The 12,400-nt window shown below is 44.6% G+C and overlaps 1 protein-coding gene across 1 annotated transcript in view; it reads right to left on the bottom strand.

Moving 5' to 3' along the window:
* Positions 1 to 9,614: 9,614 nt before the first annotated feature.
* Positions 9,615 to 12,400, bottom strand: part of LOC146356286 (uncharacterized) — a 48,971-nt gene continuing 46,185 nt past the window's right edge. Inside the window, 1 exon segment of the mRNA XM_084830047.1 lies at positions 9,615 to 10,810. Within this exon segment, the coding sequence (XP_084686173.1) occupies positions 9,615 to 10,810 (1,196 nt within the window).

The following is a 12,400-nucleotide window of genomic DNA, read 5'->3' as shown; positions in this document are numbered from 1 at the left end:
CCGAGAAGGCTATCAGTGGCTACTAGTCCTGATGGCGGTATGCTACCTCCAGTATCAGAGGCGGTATGCCTATGTACACCAGTGCCTGGGGAACATGGATGGGAGGGTGCTGTTGCACTCGTGTCCTGCTTGCGGATTTCCTGTGGGCAGCTGGTTGGCCGCTGTGTGAACACAATGCTGGACTAGATGGGCCGTTGGTCTGATCCAGCTCGGCTCTTACATTTTTTCTCAACCCCCCAAGTGGGGGGGGGGGGGCTTTTGGTTCAGCAGCAGCCCCAGACCCCAAATTAACCTCCGGCTTCCTTCCCGCCTTGGCGGTGGGGAGGAAAGGAGGATCCTCCCTGCAGTGGCGTAACTGTGGGAGTGATCCAACCACGCCCCACCTCCAATGTTGGGCGGAAGCCCACGGCACATCAAACCAGCGTCGGCAGAGCACTGGCCATGGCGAGCAGAATTGTGTGCCATCAGCAGCAGTGACAAAGACACAAAATCCATGTTGGGGATTTTAATGAGAAAATAAAACAGTACGTATCAACCTACCCTAGGGATTGTGCCCTCCAGCTGTGTTGGACTACAACTCCCAGTATCCCTGGCTGGGGTGTGCTGCGCCAGTCTCTGCCAGGCACAGCACAGAAAGCCACAATCCCAGAGCAGCTGCTATCCTGCCGAAGGAGAGCATGAAGGAGATAAACGCTTCCCACTCCCCTTTGGCAGAATGAAGCCGAGAAGAACGCGCGTGTGATGACAGCTACGTCAGCTATGGCAGCCATTAAGACCAAGTATCGAAATAAACTCAACTTAGAACCAGACCTTTGAATCGCAGCATCACAAAGTGTTAAACCAAGATTTTAAAAAATAATGAAACATATTCAATCACAGTGCTCTCACTAAAAAATATTAAGATTTTTTTTCCTTGAGAGCAAAAAGGGGCTTTGTACCATTAATAAAATAAAAAATTATTCTAAAAATGTTGCTTATTTCATCTTTATCTCATCCTTTTTTAATTTCTATTTTTGTGTATGTTTTATAATGTACATAATATATCAGTACAGTTGTTCAGTCGTGTCCGACTCTTCGTGACCCCATGGACCATAGCACGCCAGGCTTTCCTGTCCTGCGCTCTCTCCCGGAGTGTGCTCAAGTTCATATTCATTGCATCGGTGATGCTATCTAGCCATCTCATCCTCTGCCGTCCCCTTCTCCTTTTGCCTTCAGTCTTTCCCAGCATCAGGCTCTTTTCCAGAGAGTTTTCTCTTCGCATTAGGTGGCCAAAATATTTGAGCTTCAGCTTCAGTATCTGTCCTTCCAATGAGCACTCGGGGTTGATTTCCTTTAGTATGGACTGATTTGACCGCCTTGCAGTCCAGGGGACTTGTAAGAGTCTTCTCCAGCACCACAGTTCGAAAGCATCAATTCTTCGGTGCTCAGCCTTCCTTATAGTCCAGCTCTCACAGCCATACATTACTACTGGGAAAACCATAGCTTTGATTAGATGGACCTTTGTCAGCAAGGTGATGTCTCTGCTTCTTACTATGCTGTCTAGCTTGGCCATAGCTTTCCTCCCAAGGAGCAAGCGTCTTTTAATTTCATGGCTACAGTCAGCGTCTGCAGTGATCTTGGAGCCCAAGAAAGTAAAATCTGTCACTGCTTCCATTTCTTCCCCTTCTATATGCCAAGAAGTGATGGGGCCAGATGCCATGATCTTCGTTTTTTTAATGTTGAGTTTCAAACCAGCTTTTGCACTCTCCTCTTTCACCCTCAACAAGAGGCTCTTTAGATCCTCTTCGCTTTCTGCCATTAGGGTGGTATCGTCTGCGTATCGGAGGTTGTTGATAATTCTCCCGGCAATCTGAATTCCGACCTCTGATTCATCCATCCCGGCATTTCTCATGATGTACTCTGCATATAAATTAAATAAGCAGGGTGACAATATGCAGCCTTGTCGTACTCCTTTCCTAATTTTGAACCAATCGGTTGTTCCATGTCTGGTTCTTACTGTTGCTTCTTGACCCTCATACAGGTTTCTCAGGAGACAGGTGAGGTGGTCTGGTACTCCCATCACTTTAAGAATTTGCCACAGTTTGTTGTGATCCACACAATCAAAGGCTTTAGCGTAGTCAACGAAGCAGAAATAGACATTTTTCTGGAATTCTCTTGCTTTCTCCATGATGCAGCGAATGTTGGCGATTTGATCTCTAGTTCCTCTGCCTCTTCGAAACCCAGCTTGTACTTCCGGTAGTTCTCGGTTCGCATACTGCTGAAGCCTAGCTTGTAGGATTTTGAGCATCACCTTGCTGGCATGTGAAATGAGCGCAATTGTGCGGTAGTTTGAACATTCTTTGGTGTTGCCCTTCTTTGGAATTGGAATGTAAACTGAACTTTTCCAGTCTTGCGGCCACTGTTGAGTGTTCCAAATTTGTTGGCATATTGAATGCAGCACTTGAACAGCATCATCTTTTAGGATTTTAAACAGCTCAGCTGGAATACTGTCATCTCCGCTAGCTTTGTTGTTACTAATGCTTCCTAAGGCCCACTTGACTTCATTCTCAAGGATGTCCGGCTCAAGTTCAGTGACTGCACTCTCATGGCTATCAGGGACATTAAGATCTTTCCTGTATAGTTCTTCTGTGTATTCTTGCCACCTCTTCTTAATCTCATCTACTTCTGTTAGGTCCCTGCCTTCTTTGTCCTTTATCATGCCAGTCTTTGCACAAAACGTTCCCTTGAGATCTCTGATTTACTTGAAGAGATCTCTAGTCTTTCCCATTCTGTTGTTTTCCTCGATTTCTTTGCATTGTTCATTTAAGAAGGCCTTCTTGTCTCTCCTTGCTATTCTCTGGAACTCTGCATTCAGTTGGATATATCTTTCCCTTTCTCCCTTGCTTTTCGCTTCCCTTCTTTCGTGAGCTACTTGTAAAGCCTCATCAGACAGCCACTTGGCTTTCTTGCATTACTTTTTCTTTGGGATGGATTTCGTTGCTGCCTCCTGAACAATGTTACGAACCTCCGCCCATAGTTCCTCAGGCACTCTGTCTATCAGGTCTAATCCCTGAAATCTATTCCTCACCTCCACTGTATATTCATCAGGGATATGATTTAGGTCATACCTGAATGGTTTAGTGGTTTTCCCTACGTTCTTCAATTTAAGCCAAAATTTTGCAACAAGAAGCTCGTGATCTGAGCCACAGTCAGCTCGTCTTGTTTTTACTGACTGTATAGAGCTTCTCCATCTTTGGCTGCAAAGGACAATCAATCCGATTTCGATATTGACCATCTGGTGATGTCCATGTGTAGAGTCGTCTCTTGTGCTGTTGGAAAAGAGTGTTTGCTATGATCAGCGTGTTCTCCTGGCAAAACTCTATTAGCCTTTGTCCTGCTTCATTTTGTACACCAAGGCCATGCTTGCCTGTTATCCCAGTGATTTCTTGACTTCCTACTTTAGCATTCCAATCCCCTATGATGAAGAGGACATCTTTTTTTGGTGTTCGTTCTAGAAGGTGTTGTAGGTCTTCACAGAACCGATCAACCTCAGCTTCTTCGGCATCAGTGGTTGGGGCATAGACTTGAATTACTGTGATGTTGAATGGTTTGCCTTGGATTCGTACTGAGATCATTCTATCGTTTTTAAGATTGTACCCCAGTACTGCTTTTCCCACCCTTTTGTTGACTATGAGTGCTACTCCATTTCTTCTAAGGGATTCTTGCCCACAGTAGTAGATATGATGGTCACCTGAATTAAATTCGCCCATGCCTGTCCATTTTAGTTCGCTGATTCCCAAGATGTCGATGTTCAATCTTGCCATCTCACATTTGACCACCTCCAACTTACCTTGATTCATTGATCTGACATTCCAGGTTCCTAAACAATATTGTTCTTTACAGCATCAGACTTTCTTTTCACCACCAGACACATCCACAGCTGAGTGTCCTTTCGGCTTTGGCCCAGCCGCTTCACTCTTTCTGGCGCTACTTGGAAGTACCCTCTGCTCTTCCCCAGTAGTATATTGGACACCTTCCGACCTGAGGGGCTCATCTTCCTGTGTCATCTCTTTTAGCCTTGTGATACGTTCCATGGGGTTTTCTTGGCAAGAATACTGGAGTAGGTTGCCATTTCCTTCTCCAGTGGACCACATTTTGTCAGAACTCTCCGCCATGACCTGTCCGTCTTGGGTGACCCTGCACGGCATAGCTTATGGCTTCACTGAGTTACACAAGCCCCTTCGCCACAACAAGGCAGTGATCCATGAAGGGAATCAGTACAGTAGTACATGTATATATGTATACATATATATATGTATATATATGTATGCAGCCAAAGATGGAGAAGCTCCATACAGTCAGTAAAAACAAGACCTGGAGCTGACTGTGGCTCAGATCATGAGCTGCTTCTTGCAAAATTTCGGCTTAAATTGAAGAACGTCGGGAAAACCACTAAACCGTTCAGGTATGACCTAAATCATATCCCTGATGAATATACAGTGGAGGTGAGGAATAGATTTCAGGGATTAGACCTGATAGACAGAGTGCCTGAGGAACTATGGACGGAGGTCCGTAACATTGTTCAGGAGGCAGCAACGAAATCCATGCCAAAGAAAAAGAAATGCAAGAAAGCAAAGTGGCTGTCTGATGAGGCTTTACAAGTAGCTCACGAAAGAAGGGAAGCGAAAAGCAAGGGAGAAAGGGGAAGATATACCCAACTGAATGCAGAGTTCCAGAGAATAGCAAGGAGAGACAAGAAGGCCTTCTTAAGTGAACAATGCAAAGAAATCGAGGAAAACAACAGAATGGGAAAGACTAGAGATCTCTTCAAGAAAATTGGAGATCTCAAGGGAAGGTTTTGTGCAAAGATGGGCATGATAAAGGACAAAGAAGGCAGGGACCTAACAGAAGCAGATGAGATTAAGAAGAGGTGGAAAGAATACACAGAAGAACTATACAGGAAAGATCTGAATGTCCCTGATAGCCATGATAGTGCGGTCACTGAACTTGAGCCGGACATCCTCGAGAGTGAAGTCAAGTGGGCCTTAGGAAGCATTAGTAACAATAAAGCTAGCGGAGATGACAGTATTCCAGCCGAGCTATTTAAAATCCTAAAAGATGATGCTGTTCAAGTGCTGCATTCAATATGCCAACAAATCTGGAACACTCAACAGTGGCCACAAGACTGGAAAAGGTCAGTTTACATTCCAATTCCAAAGAAGGGCAACGCCAAAGAGTGTTCAAACTACCGCACCATTGCGCTCATTTCACATGCCAGCAAGGTGATGCTCAAAATCCTACAAGCTAGGCTTCAGCAGTATGCGAACCGAGAACTACCGGAAGTACAAGCTGGGTTTCGAAGAGGCAGAGGAACTAGAGATCAAATCGCCAACATTCGCTGCATCATGGAGAAAGCAAGAGAATTCCAGAAAAACGTCTATTTCTCCTTCATTGACTACGCTAAAGCCTTTGATTGTGTGGATCACAACAAACTGTGGCAAATTCTTAAAGTGATGGGAGTACCAGACCACCTTACCTGTCTCCTGAGAAACCTGTACGAGGGTCAAGAAGCAACAGTAAGAACCAGACATGGAACAACCGATTGGTTCAAAATTGGGAAAGGAGTACGACAAGGCTGCATATTGTCACCCTGCTTATTTAACTTATATGCAGAGTACATCATGAGAAATGCCGGGTTGGATGAATCACAGGTCGGAATTAAGATTGCCGGGAGAATTATCAACAACCTCCGATATGCAGACGATACCACCCTAATGGCAGAAAGCGAAGAGGATCTCAAGAGCCTCTTGTTGAGGGTGAAAGAGGAGAGTGCAAAAGCTGGTTTGAAACTCAACATTAAAAAAATGAAGATCATGGCATCTGGCCCCATCACTTCCTGGGAAGAAATGGAAGCAGTGACAGATTTTACTTTCTTGGGCTCCAAGATCACCGCAGACGGTGACTGTAGCCATGAAATTAAAAGACGTTTGCTCCTTGGGAGGAAAGCTATGGCCAACCTAGACAGCATAGTAAGAAGCTGAGATATCACCTTGCCGACAAAGGTCCGTCTAATCAAAGCTATGGTTTTCCCAGTAGTAATGTATGGCTGTCAGAGCTGGACTATAAGGAAGGCTGAGCGCCGAAGAATTGATGCTTTCGAACTGTGGTGCTGGAGAAGACTCTTACGAGTCCCCTGGACTGCAAGGAGGTCAAATCAGTCCATCCTAAAGGAAATCAACCCTGAGTGCTCATTGGAAGGACAGATCCTGAAGCTGAAGCTCCAATATTTTGGCCACCTAATGCGAAGAGAAAACTCTCTGGAAAAGACCCTGATGCTGGGAAAGACTGAAGGCAAAAGGAGAAGGGGACGGCAGAGGATGAGATGGCTAGATAGCATCACGGATGCAATGAATATGAACTTGAGCACGCTCCGGGAGAGAGCGCAGGACAGGAAGGCCTGGCGTGCTATGGTCCATGGGGTCACGAAGAGTCGGACACGACTTAACGACTGAACAACAACAACATGTATATAATTTATAAATAAATATACATATCTTGGAGGTGCGTGCTCAAAATTTTTTTACTGATGGGGTGCGCGATCAAAAAAAAATTTGGAGACCACTGGCTTAAAACACGGATACATTCCCTGTGTTTCCGAGTCCTTTTAATCCAGAAGCCATATACTGCATTTCTTATTCTTGTCCAACCTCATTTTGAAGACTTAAGTGAATGCCATCCGTTGATTCTGCATTGTACAAAGAAGTGCTTTTCTTTATCCTTAATCTACTGCTCAAAATTTTCATTGGGCGACCTTGAATTCAGTGTTCCACATGAAGAAGAATAGTTGCTTTCTCTACACCTTTCAGCACTCTTATATTTATATTTAACGCTATTTGCGTTGTCCTTATTTTCGCCGTAGTCTACGTAAATCTTTATGTAGACTACAGGGACCAAATAAGGAACGCGAATGGCGGCTCCCTATGGGGGTCGCCATTAGCCGTACGCTTTTTTTTTTTTTTTAAGTCACCCGTGATAGGCTACGTGACGATTAACGTAGCCTGTCAAGGCTGACTTTGCAAATCTAGCCGTGATAGGCTACGTTAATCGTTACGTAGCCTATCACATGGGCGTTTTTGTTTTTTTTTTAGCGCTCGGCCCCCCGAAGTTTCGGGGAGAAATTCTCCCCCATCCCTACTTATATTTATTATTTCTGGCATTTCTATACCGCCCTCTTTAGGCAACTTTTGTCCTCTAAGCTAAAAAGTCACAAAAACTCTCAACCTTTCCTTACAGGGCTGTAGCTCAGTGGTAGAGTCCCTGCTTTGCATGCAAAATGTCCCAGGTTCAATCCCTGGCATCTCCAGGTGGGGCTAGGAAAGAATCCTGCCTGCAACCATAGAGAGCCATTGCTGCCAGTCAGTGTCAATAATACTGGGCTAGGTGGTCCGAGCAGCTTCCAATGTTCCACAAGTAATTTCAGGTGTCGTTTCTGTTGGATAATAATAACAACTCCGCATGCTTCCAGACACTAGGGGGCGATAGAGAATGTGTTGCATCAACAGCCGATTGTCTTGTTCATCCCCCTTGTTGTCTCCTCAGCTCCATTTTCCTGCTCCCTCTCCTTTCTCTTCCTCCTTCCTCTTGCCTCTGCAACAAGCTCCATGCGGTCTCTCCCTGAAGGAAGCAAGTAACCATGTCTCATGCCTTTGCTTGCTTACTCATATACCCAGCTTTAGGGGGTGCTTGTAGTTAAACAGTGTTAGATAGCCCTCTCCGACGATGTGTATAAAAACACTAATAAAGTCAGTTGATTTTAATTTCTTCTAAACTGGCTCTAGCCTGCATTTATTGCCTCTAATACTAAATACTGCGTTGCCACGCCTTCTCTATATAAAGCAACTCTGCCGTAAATCACACCAGATTTGCCAACACTTTCTTGTACCTTTCTTTTGGCTCCATCAGATCCTGTTTGAGGAAATGCAACTGGAACTGTATAGAGAGCACACTAAATCAAGCCACCTCAAGAGGTATGCATTGTAATGGCTTGTTAAGAAGCAAACGTTTGTTCTGTATCCTCGATTGCTTGGTAACAGTCAGTGAGGATCAGCTGCTGTTTCTAGACCTGGCTGCGATTGATTGCTCAATGGCCTTTATGACTAGAGGCACAGTCCTCTGCATGTTTAGACAGAAAAAAAGTCTGACAACTCCAGGCATTCCCCAGCCAGCAAGTCAGGGGTGAGCCACAAGGGCCCCCACCAAGCATTTTTGTGGCTCTGCCTCTTCCCCTGCTACTGCAGCCATGGCCACCCAAATAGCAGCCAAAATTGCAGTGCTTTTGCATTGAAACATGGCGCATGAGGTGTGCATACCTTGCTAGTAAGCAGAATTGTGCTTCTGGAAAACTCCCCAAAGTGCAATTCTGCTTGCTAATGAGGCACGCACAACTTTTTCCAATGCAAAATCACCGGTTTTGGCTGGCACCACCCCAGTGGCAAATGTTGTGGTGGTAGGTGGCCCCCGGTGGGATCTAGCAGGGCAGTGAGGACCCCCAACCCCCAGAAGTTGTCCACCCTTGCACTAAGTGGCGGAAAGCTCCAGGGCCTTCTGAAACTAAACCCCATAATGTCCCACTGGGACTTCTCCCCAAAAGGACCTGTGTTAGTGGGGAGCATGAAATAATATAGTAATGTTGATGATGAATAAAATGACACTGAATGGTGAGACCAGTTTGAACATGCACAGATTTCTTTGCGTACACTGACACAGCTGTACACATGGAACTGTGGTAGTGCGGAGCCACATGGATGCTGGGAGACAACGTGTATGCACCACAGGTGACCCGAGGAAAGCCTACTCAGAAATCTTGTAAGATGTTTTCCACCTCTAGTTTCTTTCTCACACTTACTCATTCTCTTTATGACTAGTTAAATCCTGTGTCATCATGGGAGCTAGTAGTCTGAGAATGATTGGATAAAATATGTTTCCCCATTTCCGTTGTGACTGGAAGAACTTTACAGTTTTAAAATAAATGTTATACAAATAAACTGGCAAAGGAGAAAACCAAAAAAGATGTTTTTAAAAAATCATTTACCATTTCTTGAAGTTTGAGGTCGAAAACATGGGATGTAAGATTTTTCTCTCTCGTCTCCCTCTGGTGTCCTTTCAGTTCTTTCTCCTCAGCTTCTTCCTCCTCCTCTATCACCAACTGACTCTTCTTCAGGCCGTTTCCCAACATTCCAAGCCTGTCCTTTCATTGGCCCAGCACAGGAGTAAGCATTATTACACGTACATACACATACTGTGTCACGTTACATTACATGCACAGTGTGGGGCATATGCATTAACCTGCCCTTTGCTTCATCCCTCTCCCTTCCCGAGCTGCCCAAAGCTTAAGCTTTGAACTTTTTCAAAGTTTCAAAATTTTCTGCACATCTACAATGTTCAAGCTTCAGTTTAAAAAACAAATGAGCAAAATCGGTCTTGTAGATCTCTAGTAATAAGCCTTACACTACCATATTCTTATATAAGATACTGTTTGCATTCTGATGGGATTTTCTGCCACATTTTCAAACATTCATGTGCTTTCCCCCCTATGAATTCTGTTAGTTAGTACAGTTTGATTCATCAGAAAAGCTCTACACTATGCATATGGTTTCTCATGGGAATGAATCCCCTGACAGAGAGATCTGTGCTCCACTGGGAGTTCTTTCCACAATCCAGCCATTTCTAGGAGTCACAGGAATCCCCTCTGTGTGGGTTTTTTTATGTTCTTTAAAATGGGTGCTCCACCTGAAGCTTTTCCCACACACTAAGCACGTATACGGTTTCTCCCCTGTGTGGATTCTTTGATGTGTCTTCAGGTAGGAAATCCCAATGAAGCTTTTGCCGCACTCCGAGCACGTAAATGGCTTCTCCCCTGTGTGCACTTTTAGATGGATGGCGTGGCTTCTTCTGTGACTGAAGGTCTTTCCACACAACGAACAGGTAAACGGCTTCTCCCCCGTGTGAATCCTTTGATGTATGGTGAGGCTCGTATTCCTACTGAAGCTCTTGCCGCACTCTGAGCACTTAAATGGCTTTTCCTCTGTGTGCGTGATTTTATGGGAGCTGAGGCTTCTGCTGTGGGTGAAGCTCTTTCCACACAATGAACACGTGTACGGTTTCTCCCCTGTGTGGATCCTTTGATGTGACCTGAGGTCTGTGCTCCGGCTGAAGCTCTTTCCACACTCAGAACATCTAAATGGCTTCTCTTCTGTGTGGGTTGTGCGATGAAAAGGCATGCTTTTCCCACCCTCTGAGGATTCACACGGTTTCTCCCTGGTGTGTATACTTTGATGTGACATAAGGTTTTTCCTATGTCTGAAATTTTTCCCACACTGCAAGCATTTATACGGTTTCTCCTCTGTGTGGGTTCTCTGATGCGATGTCAGGTGCTCTCTCCGACTGAAGCTTTTTCCACACTCTGAGCATTTATATGGTTTCTCCCCTGTGTGTATTCGTTTATGTTCATTAAGGTGCCATTTGCTGATGCTTCTCCCACACACGTCACACTTAATCTTTTTCTTTCCTTCATTTCTTTCTTCTTGGATTTCTATTTCAACGAAATATAGATCCTCTTGAGAAGCAAAGGATCTATTACCATGGCATGTTGCTTCTCGGATTGGTATTTGAAGGAAGGCAGCATCTTCAGAAGAAAAGGACTTCTTCCTCCTTTTCTGTTTGGCTTCAGTCTCAAGCATCCTTCTCTGCTCCTGCTCCTCTGTACATCTGGCTCTTTCTAAGGATGCTCCATGTGGCCCTTCCTCATGCTTGCTCTCCCACACATCACCTGCTGGAATAAAGAAAGAAAACGGGTAAGATCCTGAGGGAGAAATGGAGCTTCAAGTCAGGGAACAAACCCTATTAACTGCTGTTGCCTACAGCAGAAGACAGATGCAGCCACATGTTAGCCTTTGTTGATGGGCATTAACTGAGTGTAGGATACTGGACTTGATCCATGGAGAGACACACTGTGGTTCAGCATCCATCTAAGCCACGAAAGTCACTGGGTGACTTTAGGCAGATCTCTGTTCCTCTGTACTCACTTTATCTAGGAATGTAAAATAGGAAGATACCTCATACCAGGACAAACTATTTTGCCAAGTAGGCCAGGAGTGGCCAACATCTGGGGGTCAACAGGGGAAGCACCCTGCTGCTGCTGAATTTGCCGTGGTGACAGCCAAGGTTGCACCAGTTTTGCATTGAAACTAGGGGTGCACAGTGCGCCTTGTTTACAAGCAGGATTAGGCTTCCAGAAGCGTGATTCTGCTTGCTAAAAGGCACATCCATCCCACACACCTCATTTCAATACAGTTTTGGCTATTGCCAGAATTTCAGCAGGTCACAAAGAAGAGAAACAGGTTCTCAGGATGCAAAAAAGCCCAACACATTTTGGACTGTCCCTTATTTTGAGGCCTTCTTCAGGGGGCTGCAACATTGATGATAATAAAAATTACAAATGGGACAACACATAATATTGACACATTCTTCCAAAATGGATTAATAAAATGTATCGCCACAAGACCCTTTGCAAATATAATATTGTTTAAAAACCATATACAACCTACCATAATGCTAAGAAATAATAAATCAATTCTTTCTTACTAGAGAAAAATGTGAGAAACTCTGCAGACATTTTTTCTAGTAACAATCTATTTGTTACTTCTTAGCATAATTGTAGGTTTTATACAACAGAGGGTGTCAAGCACAGCATGATGCTGACCAATAGCATCAACTGCTATTGTTGCTGTTTACTGCCATTATCATCGTTGCTGGTTTTACTTGACAGCTTTTATTGTTGTTTTTATTATTTGTATATTTTTATTATTTGTATGTTTTTATCTCTTTTAATATTTTAACTGTTTTTATCCATCTAATCAAAGCTATGGTTTTCCCAGTAGTAATGTATGGCTGTGAGAGCTGGACTATAAGGAAGGCTGAGCGCCGAAGAATTGATGCTTTTGAACTGTGGTGCTGGAGAAGACTCTTACGAGTCCCCTGGACTGCAAGGAGGTCAAATCAGTCCATCCTAAAGGAAATCAACCCTGACTGCTCAATGGAAGGACAGATACTGAAGCTGAAGCTCAAATATTTTGGCCACCTAATGCGAAGAGAAAACTCCCTGGAAAAGACCCTGATGCTGGGAAAGACTGAAGGCAAAAGGAGAAGGGGACGACAGAGGATGAGATGGCTAGATAGCATCACCGATGCAATGAATATGAACTTGAGCACACTTCGGGAGACAGCGCAGGACAGGAAGGCCTGGCGTGCTATGGTCCATGGGGTCACGAAGAGTCGGACACGACTGAACAACAACAAATGCATTTTATTGCTGTAAGCCGGCTTGGGAGGGCTTCTGCCCTTAAAGGCAGCCGATAAATGT

This window comes from Heloderma suspectum, chromosome 2 (genome assembly GCF_057233095.1).
Source record: "Heloderma suspectum isolate Gila_16-S chromosome 2, 16-S_ref, whole genome shotgun sequence".
In the NCBI taxonomy this organism is placed as follows: Eukaryota; Metazoa; Chordata; class Lepidosauria; order Squamata; family Helodermatidae; genus Heloderma; species Heloderma suspectum.
The sequence above is the reverse complement of the archived record's forward strand: the minus strand, read 5'-3'. Positions and strand labels throughout refer to the sequence as shown.